Source organism: Aethina tumida, chromosome 4 (genome assembly GCF_024364675.1).
Source record: "Aethina tumida isolate Nest 87 chromosome 4, icAetTumi1.1, whole genome shotgun sequence".
Taxonomy (NCBI): Eukaryota; Metazoa; Arthropoda; class Insecta; order Coleoptera; family Nitidulidae; genus Aethina; species Aethina tumida.
The window spans coordinates 25,907,844-25,935,666 of record NC_065438.1 but is presented as its reverse complement, the minus strand read 5'-3'; the positions used below and the strand labels follow the sequence as shown (position 1 = coordinate 25,935,666).

General features: G+C 26.8%; 1 protein-coding gene and 1 long non-coding RNA gene across 6 annotated transcripts in view; one reads left to right on the top strand and one right to left on the bottom strand.

Annotated features, from left to right (window-relative positions):
* The window catches only part of LOC109596057 (storkhead-box protein 2), a 152,486-nt gene that overhangs the window by 3,170 nt on the left and 121,493 nt on the right, over positions 1-27,823 (bottom strand). For all 5 annotated transcript variants that reach the window (XM_049966653.1, XM_020011513.2, XM_049966651.1 and 2 more), the window contains 2 exons: positions 20,596-20,754; positions 1,075-1,270 (listed from right to left, as the gene is read on the bottom strand). In XM_049966653.1, coding sequence (XP_049822610.1) covers positions 1,075-1,270; positions 20,596-20,739 — 340 coding nt within the window. In that variant the 5' untranslated portion in view covers positions 20,740-20,754. The remainder of the gene's footprint in view (positions 1-1,074; positions 1,271-20,595; positions 20,755-27,823) is intronic.
* Positions 262-5,165, top strand: LOC126265383 (uncharacterized). Its single transcript, XR_007547882.1, has 3 exons — positions 262-717; positions 1,483-1,716; positions 4,888-5,165. It is a non-coding gene; the product is annotated as an uncharacterized LOC126265383 (long non-coding RNA).

Genomic DNA, 27,823 nt, shown 5'->3' with positions numbered 1-27,823 from the left:
AATAATTTTCATAGGTGAGGCACGGCCACACCTGCCTCATTTGAGAAGCCGCCACTGTTTTATAGGAACATTAATGGTGCCAAAGAAGATTATTATAATTTATAAGTACAATTTACATTTGTACCTTGCTTTATAAAATCTTTCTCGACTATTACTATTATATTCATATAATGTCATAATATGTACTGGTTTGCAATACAACATAATCTCTCAATGGTACTCGTATTACATTGTTGCGTATTAACCGTTTTAATGTTACTATCACCTCCTAAAGCTAAATCATAACAATTTCAGACTTAACTTGGCAATATGAGGAATAGTAGTCTAGTTAATTAGTTCAATCTATTTTTATCTTTAATAATTATCGCAAGTCTCATTAAATCTCTCATAGATTGGCAAAAAAATATGGGTTAAATCACATCGCAATTATATTAATCCTAGTCAATTACAATAAGTGTCATTAAATGAGCAATAAAATTAAATTGTTGGAAGTATATTGATAACATGTTTTTGACATTAAATAAAAGATGACTTTGCGGAAATGTGGAAGTACTGCTATTTTTGATAGAAACAATTAGATTTGGAATTCCAGAAAATAAATTGATATTTGTAGTTATGAATGGTGAAAAGTTATGACATACAATGTAAGATGTAAACTTTAATCACAATCACAAACGTGAAAGATTAATTTTCTTCAAAATTTCACGCACACATACCGTAAGTAAGGCTTAATTTCTTTTATTGTTCGGAAGATTCACACGAGTTCATTCGCAACGATTCAACGGGTCAAGTAACGTTTATTGCCGAATTTAAATATTTGCGACACTTATCGTGCAGATCTACCATTTCGACTCGCTTTCATTTTGAAAATGTCAATCAAATAATGTTTGTAGAATTAAATGAACTCATTGTTCTGACGAAACAAAAGTATTGTGGCGTTGTAAAGGCATCACGATAGCGGCTGAACAAACATTAATCCTTGTATTACTTCAATGTTGATGTGTTTAAATCACGTTTTCTAGAGCTAAATTTAAAACATTTTGATTTGTTGTAATTTAATTTAAGATTACCCACCTATTGCAACAATTTGATATCCAGGAGGAGGCTGCAGGACTCGTCTGGACCATGCATTCCTTAATATTTCTAGAGCACATGGTTCGGATCCTACAATTATGGCGCCTGGATTGACGTAACCATGATAAACTAGGCTCTTCGTAGCACCATTCAAGGCGTTGTTCCACCAACACACCGAATTTGAAGACAGCAATCCCTTTAACACGAAAAACATTATTTTAATAACCAAAATGGAAACTTTTAATGGTGTTCAATTATATTCCAGGAAGCAATTTATTCAATTAATTTGAAAAAAAAAAATAAATAATTTTGCACGTATCGTGATAAATTACAATGAAAACTGGCCAATTTTTTCGACGTTTATTTTTGGAAAGTCCTTACGCAATTAATTAAATTTAATTTTTACAGGCTATGATTCGACAACAATGCAAAAAGAGCAACAATTTTCGGCAATAAATTACTTAAGTCGCTTACGTTTAATAAATTGCCAGCTTGGTACGCCGAAAAGGAAAACAACATTCACAAGATTAATAAGCGAGATAAATTTAATCACAAATTAAAATTATTTATGAGAATGGAATTTCATTTTTAATCTGTCGTTGGCGGAAGAAGGAATTTTGGTGCTGGGTCATTTTTAATTAGGTAAAAATGCTGGAAACTAACAATAACAATAATTGTCATTGTGTACTTATATTTATAATTTTATAATTTATCTATTTAAAAATTTTGGTTTATTTATGAAATTACTATTTTTTAAATTTGAAAGTAAATAATTGTTTTAAAAAACCTGACACCTTTTACTCATTATAAAAAACAACTAATTAAAATTAATTCATTTAATTATTTGAAAATTATCGTTAAAGAGTAAAACAAAAATATAATTTCGTAATTTATCTCAGTTCTTTAACTTTAATAGTGTTTATATACATGAACATTTAAAAGGCAGGCTTGTAATTTAATTGATCGATAATCCAGAATGTACAAGCAAAAAATGCCATTAACAACAGATTATTTGCTGCCTCTAACGAGATCATATTAAAAACGAAAAAGCAAGAAGCACTAACATGGAGTAAATAATGATCATTTTATCTCGCAGTACGCGCTTGCCGCGTTTGTAAATATTTAATTAAACTTTCTATGATTTCAATAAGAAAGTACTAATATCCGTACTGTATTATAAATCATTGCATAAATCAAAGAAAACAAATTAATTGATTGAGAGTCTATCGATAATGACACACAAGAGCACTGTTACACATACTGAATTTCCCTGAATGGATGAAAAGAAATCGCAAGCTTCCACTATTGGTTTGATGCGACTCTCCATGAGAAACAGCAAGTAAATATCACTTGTTAATTAAGCAAAAATATTCGACGTTCAGACTAATTAAGATTGTACTTAATTAGTAATTTACATACGCGAATTACCGTCTTATTATGTTAAAAAAAATACAAGCTCACAGAATAAGACGATGTGAAAACGTATCCATGTACGTGTACTCTTGACAATTTATGAAAATTGATGCATTTATGCAAATGAGTACGTCTGTGACATTGGAAAATATTTTGACGCCCACAAGCTCACCCACGGATACTATCGAGAGGAAATTATACACTATTGCAATAATTATTATAATTAATGAGTTTTTTTAGAATAAAAATACTATTTTGTTTGCAAACAGTAATTATTAAGTTAATTGATCTTTACTGATGGAGAATCTTGATTTGTAACAATTTCTTAAAGTAGGAATATTTTTTCTATGAAGCTATTAGGGAATTAACAATCTTAAAATATTTTATTTTGAATTTTTTAAGTTTTATTAAATTTTAATTTGAAATTTTTTGGAGAAAAAAAAATTTATGTAAACAAAGCTTTATTTTGATGAGAAATCTTAGTTTGTAATAGTTCTATTAAAGTAGCTTTTTTTATAATAAATATATTTAAAATACTGTATTTTGACATGTCAATTTTTTAATCTTTCACTTTTTATTAACGGTAAATCTTCGTCTAAGTAATAATTTTTTTAAATTATTGTAATAAAATACTTTCTCCAATTTTCCAGCTTTTTAACTTTTCATTTTTATTAGCAATAAATGTTTAATTTAATATTTTTTTTTGTTTTTAGTATAAAATTTTTCATCTATAAAAATAGGTTCTTTAGTTTTCCTTTGACAATAAATATTTTAGTTCATAAATTTATAAAATTTTTCATTTAAGATATTTAAAACTGCCATAAAATAAATTCACATTTTTGTAACATTTTGATCTTTATTAATGAATTTTAATTTGTACCTTATTTTAAATTTTTCAAATTATTATTTTTTCGTTCATTATTGATGAAAAATATTAAATGTAACAACTATACTACTTTATATTATAGAATTAGTAAAAAATTTTTCATTCAAAAAGACATTTAAAACAACTTAAAATACTTTATTTTAAACTAATAATTTTTTAACATTTCGTTTCTTATTGAAGAGGAGTCTTTATTTGTAACAGTTTTTTTAAAGTAGGTATTTTTTCAATAAAGAGTATATGAAAAAATAAATTTTGAATTTCCAATTTTTTAATAATTCAATCTTTATGATAATTTAATAATAACATTTGTTTTCAGCAAGCAAATTTTTATAATTTTTTAATATTTCCTATTGATGAGGAATATTAATTTAAAAAACATCTTATAAAACAAAGTAATTTTTTAAGGTAAAGGTATTTAAAATAACCATTATTTTATTACAATTGTTAATACAATGTGTCTACATAAATAATGAAAAAATAAGTTTTGAATTTTTTAATAATTCATTCTTTATTGATAAACAATCTTAATTTGTAAAATGTGTTTTTAGTAAGCAATTTTTCATTAATGATAATTCTTAAAATAACTTAAAATATTTATATATTAAATTCATAATTTTTTAATATTTCTTGTCCTATTAATGAAGAATTTATAAAACATCTTATAAAGTAAATCAAAATACTTATATAATATTTTAAATTCACATAATGTTTCCTTTCTTTATTCATGAGAAATCTTAATTTATAACACATCTTTTAAAATAAGAATTTTTTGAGTAAAGATATATAAAACAAATTAAAATATTTCCCTTTCCATTTTGAAATTTTACAGTTACTTTAAAGTTTTAAGTTACTAAAGTAAATTTGAAAAAATTAATTTTGAATCTTAATTTATAATATTTGATTTTAGCATAAATTCATTTTCATTCATAAATATATTTTCATTTTCATTCATAAATAATTTAAGGTAATTAATTTTAAATTTATTACTTTTTAACATTTCTTTCATTATTCACGAGGGACCTTCATTTGTAATATTTGTTTTTATTTTTCAATCATAAAGATACAACTTAAAATCCTTTATTTTTGTTTTACATTTACGAGAAAACTTAATTACCAACACATCGTTCTTTACTGGGAAATTATTAATTTGTAACAAAGTTTTAGATTAGGAAATTATTCATCTAAAGAGACATTTAAAACAAGTTCTGTAATATTTGAATACCCACTTTTTTAACTTTTTTCTTTATTGTTGAAGAATCTATAATTTGTAACAGTATTTTTAGAGGAGGAAAATAGACAATCCACCATTTTGAATTCCCAAATTTTTAACATTTCTTTCCTTATTGATGAGGTATTTTAACATATAATAGTTTAAAGATATTCCGATTCAATGTAGATATACTGTTATATCACCTAATGTCAATAAACGAATAATTACCGTTTAAACTGATATATTGACCATTGTTAATTATTATAAAGTTATAATTAATGTTCATGACTGAACGTTATTTTAGAGATCGAGTTGGCCAACTTCGGAAATGTGTCCGTGATCCGTCAGCGTTAACAAAGCAATTAAGTAAATTAGAGGAGTACTAAAGGATAAATTACAATAATCTTCGGAAGAATGCCAAGATACACCTTCGAATGACCCGTCAATTAAATACGATTTACATCGACGTGTACATCAGCGATGCATCTAATTGGTGAATGTGTATTTGCGTTTTTTCAGCACTCGATCAACGTATTATTAGGTTGGAAAGGTATACAAAAAATTATAATGTATGCAAATTAAGTTGGAAATATGATGATAATTATGGGGAAGAGAGTGTCATTATTTTTCGCACGTAAAAATTTGTTCCATTCAAAATGTGATAATGAACTTTCATGGAAGTGATATTCACAACTATGCATAAGTGGTTACTCTTACTTCACACTAATGGTATTGTATCTGCAAAAATGATGTAACATAACAATTTTATCATGGTTAATATCATTTATTAAGTTTCCAAATATTGAGTTAGCTCAAAGAGTTTTTTTTAATAATTTATATTATGTGAAATATCAAATAAACATTAAGCAATAATTATGTCGGTTTACCACAAAATGACATAAATCATCTTCGAGTTTCGAAGAAAAAATGACCTTAATTTGTAGTTGTAGCCTTTTTACGTTCGAGTTAACAAAAACCTTAGAGCGGTTACTTTTAGAAAGAATTTCATTGATCGATGTCAAATATTAAAGTGGATAATGGAACCATTGTAAATAGATTAGGCAAGATTTCGTTAATTAAATTAAATATTGGACCATAAAAACCCATAATTTATTATTTATATTATCATAAATAACCTTGTAAAATTCAATTTTTACTATTACTTAATAAATTATTTGTAATTGTTAAATAGAATGGGAACCAATTTAATATTATATTTTACACAATATATGATCTAGTCTTGTGTCAAAAAATCACTTTTATAATAAAATTACTAAAACTAGTATTTAGGTCAAAATTTGATCTTATGACGAAACACTTCAAAGTGTGTATGTTGATATTATTTATTGTTTGATTTTCACACTTAATTATTTTATATCTACAAAATGTATGGCTGCAATTATTGCCAGGAAATAATTAAATACGATTATACTTTTAATTAATAAACAATAATTTTGTTTTGCTCTGTATCAACCATTATTTTATTACAATTGCAAATAGGTTACTTAGAACATGTTTTTACATTTGACGTTAATTATAGGTTGTATTGATTGTTTAAGATTTTTCTTTTCTCGATTATTATTAATAAAACTACAAATACAAATTAAATGTCTAAATGATTTATTTGGAAAAATTCTTGTTTGGTTAAATTATTCAAAGTTGAATCAATATTTTTTTGACACATTAAGTCTGGTAATCAGTAAATTGAAGATGAACGTCAATGAAACCTATGCGAACGATTTAAGCAATATCTTGTTCCTCTTGCAATATGTTTGGAAATAGGTTTTAACATGAATCAACTATTAGAAAAAGGTTTCATGGAATGAATTGCATTAAGAAAGTTGGGCAAATGGATTCCACATACAGTGGTGGCCAGAGAAATAGTACATATTATTACTCATTTAAAGTTAATTTAAAGGAAACGTACACCATTAATTAAATGCTTTATTCTTTCTCCCATTATTTATTTTATACTTAAATCAAAATGATCTCTTCTTTAATTAAATCTTAAACAAAATAAATGCGAAATGTGGTTGGTTACAAAAAAGCACACTTTTGAAAAATATAAATTTATAAACTAATATACATATACTTTTATTCAAAACTGTTAATATTTTGTTGGGTATCATGCGTTCGTTATAACCACCTGTAAACGGTGGATGAGATTCAATGATATATTGGCAACGGTTGTTTAAAATTAAATTTCACCACTTTTCATTAATAAATACAATTTATCTAAATGTGATGCTTTCTAGTGGTGTTTTAATCATTACAAATTGTTCCACAAGTTTTCAATTGTATTTAGATGTGGACTTTATATTGTTCAATCGAGAATCAAAAACATTTTTATCTTTTAACCAACTTTGAACAACTTTGGAAGCATTCTTCGTATCATTATCAAGCATAAAAATACTTGAAATTGGTAAATTATCATTGGTAAATGGTTCCATTAAACATCTCATGAGTTCTCTATATATGAAGATGGTCCGATACCATGTCAACAAAAGGAACCCCAAACCAAAACTTTTCTTCCTGCCTGTCTCAAAGTTCTTGTAGTTTATCTGAGTTCCAAACTTTTATTAAGAGGACGATGAACGTATTTCTTACCATCTGAGTTATTGGACATTTATTCATCCCTTTAAAGGACCCTTTGCCAAAATACTGGATGATAATTGATACATTTTTGTGTGCAAACTTTTAGACTTGTTCGAATATTTTTTTTAGATACCAATGGTTTCTTTGCTGAAACAGTTTTGTTCATTCGATCGACTTTTGATCCATTAGACACACAAATACAGTCACATCTAATTATTTTTTTATTATTTACAAGGAAAAGGCAAAATTATGTCGTTTACTCATTTTTCCAATTTGTCTGTCAATAAAAGGAATTCTTTTTTTTGTTAGGACATTTTTCATAATATTTTCAATTAAGTGTGTTGTTTCATAGTGTTAGCATGCATGCAAGCATTGTAAACCATTTTTCAGAAGCATTATGAGTGTTTACTGATATCAGCAATATCTAGACCTTGATGTTTCATGTTAACTATTATTTTTCTCTTCTTTGGAGTGCAATGTTTGTTTCTTATCATTGAAAGTGAATTTATTTAATAAAATAATACAAATCCTACTAGAAGAGACTCAAAGGTAGCTTCAAAATATTTCGACATTTGACTATTATTTATTTTTGTCATTGTTAAATTTTTTACGTAACAAACGGATTAATTTTGAAGAGGATGTCTTTTTTCAGTTCCAAGTACTCCAAATTTTTTTCATGGCACCAATATGTATTTAAAATTATTGATATATTGACGATAATTTTGTTCAAAAAAGTTATTTAAATTTAAATATAAATTACCCTTTCCTGTTTCTAATATTTATATGGTAATTAGATTAATAAAGGAATTCGCATTGGGTCTAATGACGATCATGGTTTGGCAGGAAACAATTTGTTAAAATCTGTCAACGAAAGACACTTTTTGTTACACGGCACAATACATTAATTGGGGATTAGTTGCGAAAACAATTTATCTCAACTAATCAGTTCACTGACTTGAACACCTGTCCATTACTCAACGAGCACTAAAAAACTAGATTCACTAAGTTTAATTGATATGTCTCGCCTAGATTCCGCACGATAAAAGGTCCAAGATAAAAATTAGCACCTTGCATGCGGTAATATTTGTTTTGAAGTATGCAAATTGAGTGCTGACCCTAATGCTTAAATCAATCTTGGTTGTATATAGATGAATTATGTAACCGGAGGTCAGCAAACATGGACGCGAATTTTCTTACTCACAGTTTTGGTATGTTGTAATTAATCATGGCGAAAAAAACTGGATTTCGTAAGCTTGCAAGCGATGGAGTGTGCTCAATGATGATGGAGTGTTTGTTTAAAAAAAAAAAAATGGCGAAATATGAAAAAGACAAAAACGATTATTATTTTTATTTTTATTTTACAATATGTTATGTTTAATTAATCCTTAAATCTATGGTTTAAATATAAAAGAGAATTGACACAATATTTAAATTATATAATTGACAATTAAATACATTTATTATTTATGCATATATAAATGTTTTAAATTAAACATAAATTTGTGTTAATATGGACATGTAATAAATTAAATATTCAACTTAAAATGTTTATTTATTATCATTAAAAGGCTTTTAAAATGATAGGTTGTAATGTTTTTCCACAATTACAATAAAATATTTCGAATAAACTAATATTTGTTTTGATTTGAAGAGAATTTCTAATGTTTAATTAAGAAATTGAAACTATGTAGGAAAAAGGGAATAAATTTTTATTGTATATATTCAAATTATAATTTATTTTTAATATCATGAAAAATTATTTTGATTAAGTAATTGCTGCTACTTGATTTAAAATTATATTTTTCAGAATTTCAAATTTATAGTATATAGTGGTGGAAAAGTGTATGGAATATTTATTTACTTGTTACAAATGTTACTAATGTTTTCCTTAATCTGTTGTAAATTGGAACAAATCTAATTTACTGTAAAATTGGTCCACTAATCATAATGATCACAGGTTTTTCTTCTTTTTTTTTTAAATGAAAAACCAATTTGGTCTGGAAACTCGACCATGTGGTTCCACATCAATAAAGCGATTTAGGCCACTCTCATAGTTTAAATACTCTTCTTAAATTGAAGTAAAAAGTAAATGAAAATGTTACAATTGATCACAAATAAAATAATATTCCACATTTCCAAATCAAAAAATGTATCCGATAAAATTAAGTCTTTTTACAAAAAAAGATAAAGGGCAATACTAGTATACCGGACAGTAAATAAAAGTACTAGTGAATTTGCTTAACATCATTGCAACAGAAAAATTCCAGGGAATAAGAGTTCAATTTTTAAAAATATTCCATATTTTTTTCCACCACTGTATGTTCCAAAATCAAATTAATTAAATCTAATACTCGCTGTGATCTTTAAAGGGTAAATAAAGTAAACATTATTGGAGCTTTTAAATTTATAGTGTTTTTTGCATCACGACTCCAACAAATCATTTTGAATAAACAATTAATTATCAAACTAACATACTTCATTAAGCGAGATTTATGTATTTATTAAAGGCTAATATACCACGATAAATGATTCTGTTAAAAGAAAAATTAATTTATTAATAAATGAGACTATTAAATTTTACTGTTGAAAAGATATAAAATAAAAATAAAAATTACGTAATTTCTGAAAGTGATATCGAGGTATAAACAAATGATGTAAGTATGCACAATAATTTAATTAAGTGCCCAATTTAAATGTAGAAAGAAAAATCGTTCATTTAACCACGATGATGTTATACAAGAGAAAAGTATTTCAACAAATTAGTGTAAATACGGAGCGTAACGAATGTTAAATTGGTTCTTAAAACGTGTTACAAAATTTAATTTAATTTATTAATTTGGTAAAAAGTATATTTACATGCGGATTAAAGGATGTTGGCAACTTTTCAGTAAATAATGCAAAAAGTTTGTGAATGAAAATCCGGATTTTAGTAATGAATGGAAGATTAATTAATCATAATTTTGTATAAACAGGTGCAGATAACAAGTTTTGAGTGAATTAATCATTTTCTCTCGTTTCCTGTGAGTTTTTAATATTATTACTGTCAACGTTTGAAGCAAAAACAGATAATTCGATCATGAAGTCACGGTCAACAGATCTATCCTTCAATGTAAACAACATCCATATATAGGTGGCATAAGTACGAGCGCCATAACGATTTCTGAATATATATTTATAAATGGTATATAAATTATTAAATCTAGAAAGTATAATCTTGAAATGTTTAGACTGATGAGTTATTTTAAGGTGGATTTCGACCTTTCATGTTTTAAGTAGAGTTCACGATTTCGCAGATAACAATGACATTACCGTCAGAGTCGTGATAAAACTCTTAAAGCACCACTTTTTTCATTGGAAAATAATTGTTAAATGAGGACAGGATGGTTCTTGAAACTAAATATTTTTTAAATAGTTTTGGACTGGTTATCTGCAACGTGCATCTAGAAGGATAAAATGATCTTATTATTCAATGATTCATTGTCTATCGAGAAATCTGGGTTTAAGTACTTAATTTGTAAAATAAAAAACAAGGAAGCTATCATTAATGATTAATTAATGAAACAATACTTAAGTTTTTTTGCTTTATTCAAAATAGTGACAATATTTTAATGAATGATTTTCTTTAGAAAAATATAAATCCTTGTACCTACATAGAATTTCCTATGAGCTTTTCTCATTTTTTAAAATATAAAATATGATACAAGTTCTGTAAGTTGGTAGTTCAATTTTTTGTCTTCCACAACCATCCCAGAACCAAGTCTTACTTAATTATTTCTGTTTTAAACAAAAAGTTCAAATAGTGACAACATTTTAAAGAATAATGACAAAATTTTTTCAGAAAAATGTAATTCCTAATGTATATAACATTCTTCATAAACTTTTCTTATTTTTTTTTATATAAAATATGATTTAGAAGACAAATTTTGTGGTATTTACTTTAACTTTTAATTTTTCCAGTCATAAATAAAGGTTTCAAGAGTGTTGATGATGATCGTCAGACTCTACATTGTGGGTTCCACACCCTTGAATCATTAAAGTCTCACTTAATTTTTTCTGTTTTAAAGAAAAAGTTCAAGTAGTGACAACATTTTAAAGAATAATAATAAAATTTCTTCAGAAAAATGTAATTCCTATTGTATATATCATTCTTCATCAATTTTTATCATTTTTTAATCTAAAATATGATTTGGAAGACAAATTTTATGGTACCTCCTTTTTTAATTTTTAATTTTTCGAGTCATAAATGAAGATGTAATAGAGTATTTTTATCTCAAGTATGCCACAGTATATATATTTATAGATAATACCTTGCAAGTTGTACAGAAATTGTGTCGGAATGATCGTCAGACATTGCGTATTCCACAGCCTTGAATCATTAAAATCTTACTTAATTTTTTCTGCTTTAAACCAAAAGCTCAAGTAGTAGCAACATTTTAAAGAATAATGATAAAATTTCTTTAGAAAAATATAATTCCTAATGTATATAACTTTCTTTATAAACTTTTCTCATTTTTGTAATTTAAAAAAGATTTAGAAGACAAATTTTATGGTACCTCCTTTTTTATTTTTCAAGTTATAAATAAAAAAGTTATAGAGTGTTTTTATCTCAAGAATGCCACAGTACATATTTTTTGTACATGATACCCTGCAAGTTCTACAGAATTTGTTTTGGAATGATTGTCAGACTCTACATTGTGGATTCCACTGCCTTGAATCATTAAAGTCTTATTTAATTTTTTCTGCTTTAAACGAAAAGTTCAAGTAGTGACAACATTTTAAAGAATAAAGATAAAATTTCTTCAGAAAAATGTAATTCCTAATGTATATATTATTCTTCATAAATTTTTATCATTTTTTTAAATATAAAATATGATTTAGAAGACAAATTTTATAGTACCTCCTTTTTTAACTTTTAATTTTTAAAGTCATAAATAAAAATGTTATAGTGTTTTTATTTCAAGTATGCCACAGTATATATTTTTGTACATGATACCTTGCAAGTTATACAGAACATGTTTTGGAATGATCGTGAAACTCAACATTGTGGATTCCTCTGTCTTGAGTCATTAAAGTCTTACTTAATTTTTTCTGATTTAAACAAAAGCTCAAGTAGAGCTTCCTAATTTATATAAGATTATTCGTAAACTTTTCTCATTTTTTTAATATAAAATATGAAATAGAAGACAAATTTTATGGCATCTCCTTTTTTAAATTTTAATATTTCGAGTCATATAATAATTAAAAAAGTTATAGGGTGCTTTTATCTCAAGAATGTCACAGAACTTACTTGGAATGATCGTCAGACTCCATATTGTAAATTCTTCAACCTTGAGGCATTAAAGACTTAATTTTTTCCTCTACATTAAAAAAAAGGTCAAATGTTGTCAATATTTTAAAAAATAATCACATAAAATGTAATTCCTAATGTATAAAAAAATTTCATGAACTTTTCTCATTTTTTAAATATAAAATATGATACAGAAGACTAATTTTATGGCATCTCCTTAGATATAGTGTGTTTCCACCACAAGTATGACACAGTGTATATTTTGGTACATAGTGTCTTACAAGTTGTGCAGAACTTGTTGGAATGATCGTCCGACTCCACATTATGGATTCCACAGCCTTGAACCATTAAAGTCTTATCCATAAATTAATACACCTTTAAGAAAACAACAAAAAATTATACCTACACCAGTGCCAATATTTTCTCTTTTTGGAATCATCTCGGAGCCCCAATGAATATACATGGAAAGTGTAGTAGTTATTGCATGAGATGCAAGACGCAATTAGTGTGGGCCCATAAATATTTTGCAAGCTTAACGTATAATAAATAATAAACCGATGCAAATTTCACATTGAACGGCCTTAAATATTCATGGTATGGTTGCACTTGTAATAAACGGTTACCGTTATATTAATATGTTAATTCGATAATTATTTAATTTTTAGTCCATTGTTTACTTTAAATAACCGTTGCTACATTTGCATGCAGGCGTATGAGGCAATTAGAGTTATTTGTTAATATGAATTTATTGCTGTTATTACTATAAATTAATATGAGTTATATATGTTGGAATTTATTTGTGCTTTCAAAACTTGACAAGTCACGATCAGTTAGTTATATTATAATTATTAAAGTCATTATGAACAATTTTGAATTTACAACTTATAATAATGAAATTTTGGTCGTCTCCTAAGACGAGACTTTCCTTATTAACCATAGAAACGATGCCTTTCAATATTTAGATTGAATGCTTTTGTGGTCGGTACTTCAATTTGTAACAGTCATACAAAAACCATTTGTATGATTTTAGAAAACGTTGCACGTTTTCGATTACAAGATCTCTCGATCATTTCATTTGTCCGTCGTATTAAACGCCGGTTATTCACTTGTCAAATAAACAAACAACGGCAATAAACAGTAACATTTGCATAATAAACATTTGTTTATGTCATTTTCACTTTATGCACGAGCGATGCACGTCGAATTTTCAGATGTGGCCGCCGCACTTGTTTTCACTTTCCACGCCTTCTCGTCGCATAATCCAAACGCTAGCGTCGCGAATCGATTAGTGCATGTCATGTCGACGGATGGATTCATTATGCAAATCTGGACCAGATTCCAAAAACGGTGGGCGGAAACAAGTCCAATCAACTTGAGTCTTGAGGTTCCAGCTTCGCCGACCTGTTACGCTGGTCGCTAATGAAACGCTGCCCGTTTTGTTGCCATGCATTCGAAAAATGATGCAGGCGGCAATATTGGATTTTTATGCCATGATTCATTAACGAGTCTTTTTTTTGGCAATGGAAATAAATGTGATGTCAGAAGTTTGCTCTTTCAATAAATCTGACTAAGTTTAATATACTAATTGGGTATTTGACCATTACATATTTGGAATAATGCTAATGTGCCTAAACAATTGGTTAAAGCCGAATCAATTACAAAAACGTAACAGTTCCAAAAAATAATTAGCAACATATGAGCCTCGATTTTTATGGCATAAATCATTAAGAAGAATTATGTGTGACATGTGAATTTAATTTACGTAATGTGAATGGATCATCACATATTTGGTATAATGTTAATATGTCTAAAGAATTGTTTAAAATTTGATAAACTACAAAGATTTTTATGACAGGAATCATTGAAATTAAACCTTTAATTATTTGCAATTTAAATAATTTTAAAGTAAGAAATGAATAAATTCAACATAAAATTTAATTTAGATATTGTGTATTCATTAATTCATATTTCGAATAATAAGCACGTTCAAAAATTGTTTAAAACTGAAACAACAGCAATTTTGTTTGGCAAAGAAAGTAACTATGCAGTCAGAATTTTGGTCGTTCAAAAAAACTGAAACTAAATTAACTACTACATATTATTAATTCCAGAAAATAGTTACTAAGACATAAATTATGAATTTTATGGTTCACACCATTTAGGAGAGACAAAAAAAGTAACTACCCTGTTAGAAGTTTGCCCTTTCAAAAAAAAAAATGATATCAAAATCAGTATAATAATATACTGACTGAATTAACCACTACATATTTGAAAGTATTTAAAAATTCGATAGTATTATTAATTCCAAAAAATAGTTACTAATACGCAAAGGACGATTTTGGTACAATACATTGAGAAGAATTCTTATTTTGTTGTTTGTAACTATGCTGTCAGAAGTTTGTCCTTTCAAAAAAACTAATAATAAATGTAATATTATTATATTATTTGAAATAACCTCAATATTTTAATTATTTCAAGGTGGACAAACAGCGATAAAATTATTAATTCCAGAAAATAGTTACTAAGAAACAAAGTACGATTTTTAAATTAAAAATCATTAAGAAGTTTTATTTTGTTGGCAAAGGAAATAACTATAGAGCCAGAATTTTGGTCTTTGAAAAAACTGACACCAAAATTAATATACAGTCTATGTATTAACCACTACATATTATTAATTCCAGAAAATAGTTAGTAATACACAAAGGACGATTTTGATTCAATACATTGAGAAGTCTTACATTGTTGGCAAAGGAAGTAAATATCAATAGTTTTAATAATTTCAGAAAATAGTTACTAATACTCAAAGGACGGTTTTGGTACAATCCATTAAGGAGAGTCTTACTTTGTTGGCAAAGGAAGTAACTATGCTGTCAGAAATTTGTCCTTTCAAAAAAACTGATACCAAATTTAATATACAGACTGTGAATTAACCACCACTTATTTGAAATAACCTCAACATGTTTAAAGAATTATTTCAAGCTGGACAAACAGCGATAAAATTATTAATTCTAGAAAATAGTTACTTAGACAGTATGATTATTATGGCACAAACCATCAAGGAGAGGTCTTATTTTACCAAAGGAAGTAATTATGCTGTTAGAAGTTTGTCTTTTCAAAGAAAAAACTCATAACAAATTTAATATACAGAAAATTACTAATACTGATAACAAATTTTCAGAACAAAGTTTACAGACACAAAGGCACAAAGTATTATTTTTATGATACAAACCATTAAGGAGAACTCTTATTTTGTTGACGAAGGAAGTAACTATGCTGTCAGAGGTTTCATTTAAAAAAAAACTGATACGAGATTTGCATTGGCGTTTCTAAAGAATTATTTCAAACTGGACAAACAGTGATAATAGTTTTAATTCAGAAAGTTACTAAGACACAAACAACAATTTTTATGGTACCAAACTATTAAGGAGACATCTTATTTTGTTGGGAAAGGAACTTACTAGTTAGAGTTTGCTCTTTCAATAAAATTGATACCAAATTTATTATATTGACTACAAATTAACCATTATATACTTCATATATATTATTAATTCCAGAAAATAGACACGTACGATATTTATGGAACAAACCATTAAGAAGTACTTTTATTTTATTGGCAAAGGAAGTAACTATTTACAGACTGCGAATTAACCACTACATATTTGAAATAACGTTAGCATATATAAAGAATTTCTGAAAAGTGGACAAACGGCCACCATAATATTACTAAATCGAGAAAATAGTTCTAAGACACAAACCACAATATTTCCTATCACGCATCATTGAGGGGGAGCCTCATTTTATTGGCAAGACAGAATTGTGATATTAAATTTAATATACAGATTGTAATTGACCGTCACATATAAGGAAAAAGTTAATGTTTAAAGAAGAATGGTTTAAAAGTGGAACAATTGCAACAGTACCAATTCCAGAAAATAATTACAAAGACGCAAACCATTTGTGTAAAATTGTATTGCTGTTGTGACTAGTACAGTACATAAATTGTTTTCCCATTCGAACTTTAAATCCTGGAGAAACAAATTTTAACGATGTGTTGTTATAATAATAACGGTCCGTCTTATACAATTTGTGGCCTATTTGTCGTAAAAATATCTCACTGCGTTTAACGTTGAAGACTTTGTTAATAAACACGTCTTTTGGTAGATAATTATTGTTTTCTCTTTAACACCTACCTACGTACCGTACCATTTTCATAGTTCCGTACGTCATTTAAGCGCAATTTCTTTTTTCACACGTATTTTGTAAAAAACACCAATTTAGTTGTCTTATTAAAACCAAATTACAGACCTATAAACGTCCGCAATTACAAAGAGAAAAAGTCTTGAAATTTTAATTTCGTTATTGCATGTAGGTGAAAATTATTAAAATATCAACAATGATCATCATTAGACTCGGGAATAAAAAAATCACCATTGTTGATATTGCCTGACATTTGGTAATGCGTGATGAGTGTTCTGGACCGCTTGAGGTTCCGAACGTCTTTTGTGAAAGAAAGATTTTTGTCCTGAGGACAGACAATGGATATGACAATTTGCTTTCGTATTTTACACGCAAAACTACGATAATGGTTCATGGAAGATTGGCTTGTTATTGATTTGCAGCAATTTGTAATAGCCGATAAGCATTAGAAGAAATTAAGCTTTCAAATTACGTCTAAGGAAATTTTAAGCTGGGTTGGAACCTTCGTTGATGTAACCAAAATAGTTGTAAAATACGAAGCATGACTAATGTATAACTTTTGTATCTTAAATAATTCACCAAAATTGGTTTGTAATAGATAATAATTGATTAGAATGTTGCAATACAACGCCAAAATTTTAACACACTAATTTTTTTAATTTCAAATGATGCAACAATTCCAAAGTACTTTAAAACTATTTTGCAAGTATTGTATTAAATGTAATTAATTCAATCCAATTTGACGAGAATTTACAACAATTATCTAGAAAAGACAAAAGACCAACTTTCTCATCGTTAATATTTAAAATAAATATAGGCATGCAATTACCAACAAAACACACCAAATGTGTGGGTTAAACAGTACATAAAACTACGTAAATTATAGACGATAAAATATAAAAGAGAACTTTCATTGTAAAATGAGGAAGTACCACGAACAAATAGTTAATGCCATCTTGAAGTTTTACAGGTGCCTTTCAATTAACAGGTATGCCCCCTAGTACCATTTAAATATAACTCCTCAGTATTTACATAATGTATTGTTTCGTTATTATCGTTTATGCATATACATTTATTGCTAACGAGTTTCACTCATATTAAATATAAATAAGTATTTATAGGGACGTGACTTAACCTCTTATTTGCTTAAAGTTAATATTCTATTAAGGTACATGTTTGTTAAAAGGTTGAAGATAACAAGATAATTAAAATATTTAAAAATTTTAATATTACAATTAAATTAAATAAATAGAATATGATTTACGTAAGTTTAAAAATAACCATTTTAGATATTTAATTTTTTTTAGAAAAATATATTTAATAATTAAATAAATCAATTTTGGATAATTTTGAATAATTATCAATTTTGAAATTTAATTAATTTCAAAAGTTATTCAACTTTTAGTCACGTCAAACTAAAGGTTAATATTCTATTATGTTATATGTTTACTACAATGCTGAAGATAATAAAATACATAAACAATACTTTAGATTGTAATATTAATTTTCAATGATTTCTGTAAATATAAAAGTAATATGTATTATATTTTCTTTCATTCAATTTTAATAAAAATATTTAAAAGTTTAGTCCAGTTTTGAAATTTTAATTTTAAATATTCAATTGTGTAGTCAAACGTTTTGGATTTTGAGATGCAATTTCAAGTTCAGTTTCTGAATTTCAGTTCAAATTAGACTTGGAATTTGGATTTAATTAAAATTATTATTATATTTATTATTTAATAGAATATTTAGAAGCAAAATAGATATATTTTAAAGTATACTTATTTTAATATTAGTTATATTAAATATGATTTATATATTATATGTTCAGTAATTAATTATTAGTAATATATTTAATTAATAAATTTTAAATTCATCTATTGCTTATAAATATATTTAATTAATTATTATTTTAAAATTTATATTCATCTAAAACTCTGTTTCAAAAACAATAATTAATAACAAATTAAAAAATATATAGACAATATTTCAGAAACTTTAATAATATAATTAAATTAAATAAAAATATTAATATAAAAGTGATTATAGATTAAATTTTAATAAAAGTTATTTAAAAATTAGAAAATATGTACATTCTGTTTAACGAAATTATGTTAATTTTGAATAATGTCCAATTCTAACTTTGAATTGAAATTAGTATTGAAATTTTATTTTAATTTAAGTTAATGTAATTAATAGAAAATTTAAAAAACAAATGTATTTTAAAATATGCTTAATATTAATTATATTATATATAATTTAACATATTTATTAAATTTTTACATGTCCAATAAATGTGTAATTTATTATTTTTATACATAATTAATAAATTTTTAATTCATCTATTGAAAATGCTGAAACAAAATAACAAAAAGAATATAAAAAATATTTGATAATTTTAATAGTATACTTAAATTAAATAAATAAAATAATTCCAATAATTTTTTAAAATATAAAAGTAATCAATAATTTTTTTTTTAATGAATTTTATTAAAATTATTTGATAATTGAATATATATGTACAAGTAAAATCTAACAATTTTCTGTTTCAAAAACAGTTTTTAAAACTAAGAGTTATTATTCCATTATGGCATATGTTTATTAAAAAACAATGTTATGATAATTTTGATAATATTATTAAATAAATAAATAAAATATTTTCAATGATATTTGTAATACATATTCAATTTTTTTTCAATCAATTTTAAATAAAAAATGGCAATTAAATAAATGTGTATATGTTTTTAATAAGGGTAATTTATTATATACGAATTTAATTAATAAATTTTAAATCTGTCTATAGTTTAAGTGTTTAATAAATTATCACTTTAAAATTTAATATATCCAATAATTTTATAATTTAAACACAATATTTTTAGATACCTCAATGAACTCTTATTTTAATATTTATGTATATATCCAGCAATTTTCTATTTCAAAAACAATAATTTTTAGTCACGTCAAGGTATTCAATTGTTGACCCACAATCATACTCGACTTACTTAACCTGGTAATCACAAGTTATTATTGTTGTGCCTTAGTAAAAATTAACTTTAATCGGCAAACTGTCGACACAAATACTGACTACACCAATTCTAACTACAATAGTGCAAATAGTTAGTAACATTCCCACGATATATTCACAAGTTTTCAGTTTCAAGTAAATTGCTTCTTCGACATAGCACACCCAACATTTCAGTCATTAACTCGTATTACTTTTGTTTCTACGACTTTAGCACCATAAATTACCTCATTTCATTTCTCCTCGGTGCATAATCGTAATCAGTTAATTAATATCAATTATACAGAGCTGAATCGAGATTTAGGTTAATGTGTGTTTAATTAAACTTTCTGTCGTTTCTTGACGCCGAATTTAATAATCACCATAGCATTGTTATTAGATTTAATTTTCGACATGTCTACTTACTGGATGGATCAATGAAGTTTTCGAACATCGGTCTGATATGAATAGAAAGCGATTTGGATGTGTGCTTGGCTCAAAGCTACGAATTATGGTGCTCAAATAAAAAAAAATTAATTGGAACCGATACGGTTTTTAAATAATTAATATCAGACGTTAATTATATATAACACTTTTTTTCAGTTGAGTTTTGAAGTGCTTTGCAGTTTTTGTTTCGAGATTGTAGTTTTGGATCCGATACGATCTTGATGGATTTTATGCAAAACGAATCTCCGTTTTAATAATTGTGCTTTAATAGTATTAAAATAGAAAGTTAATCGTTAATCATGTTTGAAATTTATAGGAATAAATGGGTTGTATGGCAAAAAATGGTTACGACAATTAATGAGATAATTAAGGTATAAATAGCTTTTATCTACTAAATTTTATCTAAACATTATTTCTGAATATATTTTTAGTTGATTTTAATTTTAATGACTAGTAAATTAGTTAATTAGTTGCTTATCTCTCACCTGAAATAGCAAATATCCATTTTCGTACATCCAAAAATCACCGGGGTCGCCTCGACAACCTTCCTTTCTAACAACTATGGCCAAACATTGAGTGAGTTTAACGCGACAATTATAGCCGCCATCTCCAGAACGACTGGCATTCATTGTTAGGTGATCATCCTGAAACAAATGTCACAATTAAGATGATACTTAAAATTAACATTTATAAACACTACTAATTTAGTTAATTTGAATGCATACAAAATATTCCTAATAGCCAATTACAGTTACAAATTTTAGTTTTGAAAATTTAACTATTACTCTTATTATTATTGGGTACAAATAACATTTATCTAGCAACATTACATTAACTAATAATCTATTAGAAATTCTTTGAAGAAAAATGATGTGATATTTAAATTAATGTACCAATAATTGACCATATTTCATGCATAACCTATTCGAAATAATGTAAACTAATGAACTAAAGTGTTAGTATTTAATTTAAGAGCATTTAATAATTATGTGTTTTAATTTGCATACCAGATATTTATTTTATATAATACTATGTAATATTAGAAATCATCGTTTTAGGATTTTACAATGAGAAGTTAATTAGTTTCAGAATATTGTTGGAGATTATAACTTTCAAATTTGTGTTACTTAAAATATTTCTCTTTTATTTAAATAAGTTATAATTAAAAAATAACTTTATTTGGACTGACAGTAATTTTAAGGTTTAATGTGTAATTTATTAGTTATTTTATAATACAATTAATTTTTATCGGATTTTTTTATATTAATCTATATATTGAGCAAAAAAATAGAAAAAAAAGTAGTCTATTTTTTCAAAATTTTTTAGTACTTTAATATGGTTTCCCATATATCATTAAGTCGTGGAACTGTAAATTTAAAATATCTTAGTTTTAAAAAAACAATTTAATTTTTTAGTTAATTTTTTTACACAGAAAATTTTATTTAAATTAATTTCTTTTTTAATTTTGGCGGAATAATTTTATCATTGACATCAAAACATTTAATATCATACATTATTTTTTACTTCATTATCACGACTAATTTTTTATATCTCTTATATATTCTGCAAATCTACAAAATATCTTTTGGATTTTCAGTTTTGTCTTGTAACTTAATACGTACTTATGATATTTTCTAATATTATGTGTATTAAAATGTTTAATTTAACTATTACTACTACCAAATGACTAAATTTAGAAATTTACTTAACAAAATTTGTAGATTTTTAATTTGTCAAATTTTTAATCTATTTATTTTTTTTTCCTTATAAATAATTAATACACATTATGTTAAATGTATTTAAACATTTATGATTTTAACAATATGTACAGAATAATAAGATTTATATATTATAATAGTTTAATAATTTAGTTTACTTTTGTACATTACTTCAAAACATACATTATTTTAATATTTTATGTTTCCTACATGATACTCCTGTAAATCTATAAATATTCTCTTTATTTTCATTCAACTATAATATTATCATAATTAAATAATTGCATATATGTATATATTTTATAAAAAATACCTTTTTTTCTGTTAATTTTTACTTGAACACATAATCTTCATATATATTTTTTTAAATAAATAAACATATTATTCTCAATTCATTCCATTATTATGTAATATATTATTTATTATTTTATTTATAAAATGTAGATTTTTTGATAAGGTTATTTTATACAATTGAATGTCAATTAAAGTTATATTATTATCAAGTATTAGTAGTATTAACTACTTTAAATATTTAAAACATTATAGGAATTTTTGCTGCTTTTCAAAAAAATTTAATGGTAATTAATGTTTGGTTCGCTGTAACTTTTGATTTACATATGTTTCTTTGAAAATAAATAAACACAAAGTAATTGATATTTGTGATTTCTACAATATGTACTTAATTATAAAATGTTATAAGTTATTTTAATAATTAAATTTTACTTATTTGGCAAATTTTTGATTTTATTTATGTTATAATTGTTCTACGCTAAGAGCAGTAGGAGTAATTTATGATCCAGAATTTTTAACCTAACCTAGAATGAATCACGTTTCTGAACCCACTAAACTAGTTTAAGTATATAAAAACCAAACAATTAAGCATATTAACTCAACACTTGAATATGGCTTTGTTTGAACTCCTATTCCATATGATTGACGCACAAACCCAATTACAAGGCAATATGGGCCGAGCAAAATTAAGCTAATGAAAGCGGCAAAGAAAATTTTCCCAACACAACGAGTGTTAATTTTTTTTTCTTCGATGCACTCCGTCCAATTCACACGATGTGACTCAACTCTATTCATAACGAGGGCCCTTGAGACATCGCCGTTCAGCCAGTAATTGTATAATAAGGTTGTCAGGTGCATGATACACAACAAGATGATAATTGCACTTTTAAACCAAATCTTTGGCATTTACAGTCGATGCCATTCATCCTCGTTTTGACATTGCATCGGTGTGCAATCGAGCTGATTAACGTTTACGTTTAATATTGTTCGATTGTAACGATTGCATAAAGTGAATGCCTCACTTGCAAAATTTTTACTTTTTATAATAAATTAGCTATTATTAAGTACCGTTTTTGTTTGTTTGGCAGACGTAAACTATCGCTTATGTAGAAAAACTTTAGAAGTTTTCATTTGTCTTGATAAAAGTGTACGTTTAAATATCCATATTATTTACAGTTATGCAGTATGTTTAATAACAATAATACAATAATGTAATTGTTTATTGGTGACTTTGTTTAAGTATTTATTAAGATTTGAAAAAAATTCAAGGGTTAAATGTAGAGCAACATACATTTAAGTTTATCCTTCCTTTATTTAGGAAATTCATTATAGTTAATAACTTTTAAACACCTTTTTCATTGATTTTAGTAGATTTTCAATATAATCGTTCGATACATCTTTCCACTGACTTTGAACTTCTTCGTAGAGTTCCTTTATATTTGACAGTCATTTTGGTACAGATTTTCAGATCAATTTCATCTCAAAGGTTTTTAATTGGATTGAGGTCTGGGTTTTATGCTGGCTAAGACATTACACGTACTCCTTGAGAAGAGAACTTAGACGTGGGTTTCGGATCCTTATCGTGCTGAAAGGTACAACTTAAACTCATGTTATCCTCAGCAAATGGAAATATATAATTCTCCAGAATGTCACCATGAACGAAACGATCTATTATCCCGTCTATCTTAAACATCTGGCCCATGCCAAACCCAGAAAAACATCTCCAAACCATAACTCCTTCTCCACCATGCTTCACAGTAGGTCCTAGTGTGTGAGATTTAATTGGTCTTCTCATCATGAAAATTTGATTTGTTGTTTAATTTGTATAGATAAATTGACACCTTTACGTATATTTAACTTTAAAGAATGATGTCGGACACAGAAATAAATTATAATATCAACTGTATTAAATATATGGTTAGGTTACTTTAAATAAAAAATATGTAAATACAGATATCCGTATATAAAGGGAGGTACGAAATGTTCAGACACTTAATAATAAAATTAATTTAAATTAATTGTTGCTCTACATATGAGCGATAGTGTACATAATTCCCATTAAATATGGGGAAAGATGAAAGTTCGCAAAAAAATGAAAGTATATCAGACAAATGTTCAGGAAATACTGCACAACTATTATAGTAAAATGCTTACGCCAGCAAACTTCCTTGACATTGATCTTAACCTTTCGTACTGGAAGCAATTATATAAGTTAATCACCAGAATGGATTTCAGAGAACATAAAACGTTAAGTGTGACGTGTTACTGGGAAAATTATGAAAGAACATACCGCACCGAAGAATGAAGATCTATGCAGGTTGGGAGATGGAGCTGTTGATAAAAAAAATGTGTGTACGAAACAATGGTTTTTACACTGCGATTGCGATATCTCTCGACTGTGACAATTTAAGGTTGTTACCCCCGACGTGTGACAACACCAGAAAGATAATTATTATGCGATTCCTTTTATCGCGATTAATTTACTCTCATACAATTAGGTGCAATAAAATATTCACGGGTGCCTTGTTACAAGCGGGAGTGTGCTAAACTCTTTATTGGCAGCGTAATAATTAATATTACACCCAGTTAACGACTTAAGGACTTATAAGCACTTGACGCTAACATGGACATTCACATTGAGTTTTTGATTTTAATAGTCAATAAACTGTGAAGGGTAAACGTTCATAAATCATTAAATTAACAACCTTTACACGGGTTTCTCTCATTATGCGTGTTTATTTACTTTCATTTAAAGATTGTCAATCAGTGGAAAACAGGATGGCCGGCCGATTCAAGAGTGTTTGCTTTTCAACTGGCTGACATAATATGTTGCCCAGGCTTTCCGGGAAAAGTCGCCAGACAAATAGCGTATGTATATTTGCGTGTCATGTGCCAGGAAATGTTTTGCATATGTAGATGATGATGAAAATTAAACATTAGACCTAAGTCGGTCGTTTCTGGTCCATTTGTGGTGGAAAGTATCAATCTTAAAAACCTTAAGTATCGCGTTTCAAGACATTATATTGATTAATATTTATTTAAATCTTTTCGGTGACGTTTGTTAACATGGATACTTTTATTTGAAAAGTTAAATCGAATTCTACTTCAGGGGAGTATACCCATTCGTTTATAACAGAAATGCAGTGGTGGAAAAAAGTATGGAATATTTTGAAAAATTGGATTTTTTCCCTTGGGATCCCTTGTTATAATAGTATACTAGTATTTCCCCTTATCGTTTTTTGTTTACGTCTTTTTACTGGATTTGTTTTTAGTATTTCCGGTCAGTTGTACTTAAATTCTTAGTATTTTCGGTCGGTTTCAACGTAATAATGCCTAAATACGTTTATTTTTATTTTCAATTTAGGAAAATAGTAATCGAACTTTGCGAAAGTGGCCAGAATGTTGTTTTGAAAATTTCGTGTAAAATCAACGCAAGTAATAACGTCTATGAAAAACAACTCCCAAGATAGAAAAAATTCAAATTCAAAAACAAATTCTCCTTCAAAACATCAAGATAAGTTACAGAAGAAATTTGTACATAGTTTAATCGAGATGTTTGAAGCAGAACATTGAGAAATCACCTTATTGATGCAAGACTACATGGCCGAGTTGAAAGTTAAAAAACCACTGCTATCGAAGAAATATAGACGTTTCGTCTGACATTTGCAAACTTCTACTGATCATGCAGTGACGAAAGTAAATTTAATTTGTTTAGGTCAAATGGTAGAATATTCGTAAGACGGCTAGCGAGGTAACGATATCATTGTAAATACCTAATCCCATGACATGGTGGCAGAAACATTATGATTTGGAGTGTTTCTTTTATCTAAAGTTCCTCATCCAAAGTACCCTCAATTCAAGTGTATTGTAAAATGTATCGTTTTCATACTGGAAAACACGTCGTTTTTATTTGCTGAAGAAGAGACCCAAACATTGATCGACCGTTTCACACCTCAGATGAAAGGACAGTCAAAACAAAGGATTAAAAGAAGACAAAGACACATTCGTCTGGTGGAAAGGCGATGTAGTCAATTTTTTGAGAATCACATAGGATATTGACTGAAAATTTGGACAAAAAGTTGTGAGCGAGATGGATGACATGTTTTCTCACAATTGAACAAAAACATTGACCCACCATTTCACACCTGAGATGAGAAGGTAGTCAAATTAGACAGTTTCGTCTGATAGAAAGGTCATGTAATTGTTTTGGAAAGCACATGGGATAGTTTCAAAAAAGCAAAACCAAACAACGACGAGTATTAACATAACTTATTGCAACGTTAAGAAGAGCATTAAGAAAAGCTGCTATATTTAGCGACAAAGAAAGTGTTGTTCTATAAGTCCAAACTTATAATTTGTAAAAGATTTGTAAACAATAAAGAGGTAGAGTTGGCGATTGATGACTATATTGAAGAACTCGACGTTCGTCTCCATTTTCGGGGTATCGAAGCTAATCAAAAAGTATATATAACAAAAAGAGGAGTATAAAATGAGAAAAATGAGTTCCTTCCTTCCTTAGGAACAGCCTTCGTAGAAACGATTTAATAAACTAATGATGTTCAAATTTTGGATGTCTGCTTTTTTCTACATCAACAACACTCTCTACGATATCGCTGGAAAAAGTGTATTGAAAAAAAATAGGAGTATGTAGTGAAAAAAATGTGTTTTTCCTTGATAGGAACAGCCTTTGTAGAAACGATTTAATAAACAAATGACGGCGTTCAAATGTCGGATGTCTCCTTTTTTCTACATCAACAACACTCTCTACAATACCGCAGAGCAAACTGCGGTTAGTGCCATTAAACGAAATCAACCTTGATCCGTGAAGAATCTAACGAAAAAACCTCTTAAACATCGTATCACAGACACACACACGCGGTCCCGAATAATTTGCATGTCGTTTTCTAAACTGCGAATTCAATTTCCCTTAATACGCTGTGAAAATATCGCCTTGGGTCGATTCGGGTAAATTACTTTTACTTGTATGAAATAACAATGGGCCAGCAGGTTTTTTTGGTTCAATGCCATGTTAACTTGTGATGTGGTTTAGCATTTTGAATTGCGATGCATGAAAATCTGTCGAATTAGTGACTTATTAAATTTACGCAACGTTACCGGTCACACTGCGTTTGGGGCCTGGGGAAATTTTAAATTAAAAGTTATCTTAAATATGCAGATGTGTGTTTAAGGCAAAAATTTATTTCAAAAGAACGGAGACTCTTTACAAAAAATCCCAATGTAATTCCCCAATTAATGATTAATGGTTGGAATTTCATACGGTAATTCTGTTTAACCAATAAAATATTTGTGTACATTAATTTTTAAATTTAATAATTGAGGTTGTGTAACAGGTTTTTAAAAAAATTTCAGAAATATAAATAAAATAGAATTTTTAATTTCATATTACTAATATATAAATATATAGGGTCACAAACGGATGATGGTTAAATATATATATATATATATATATATATATATATATATATTACTAAATGACCTTTTACATTTAAAAGTTATTTTAAAATAAATTATCAAAATACTTACTTTACAATTTTGTATTAATAAAATAAACTCCACTTATATGTCCAATTAATGAATAATTGCTTTTGTTTGGAATTGTGTGTGATAATTTATTTAACAAATAAATACCTAATAAATTAGGTATATTAACTTTGTAACTTAATAACTGCGTAAATGAAACATG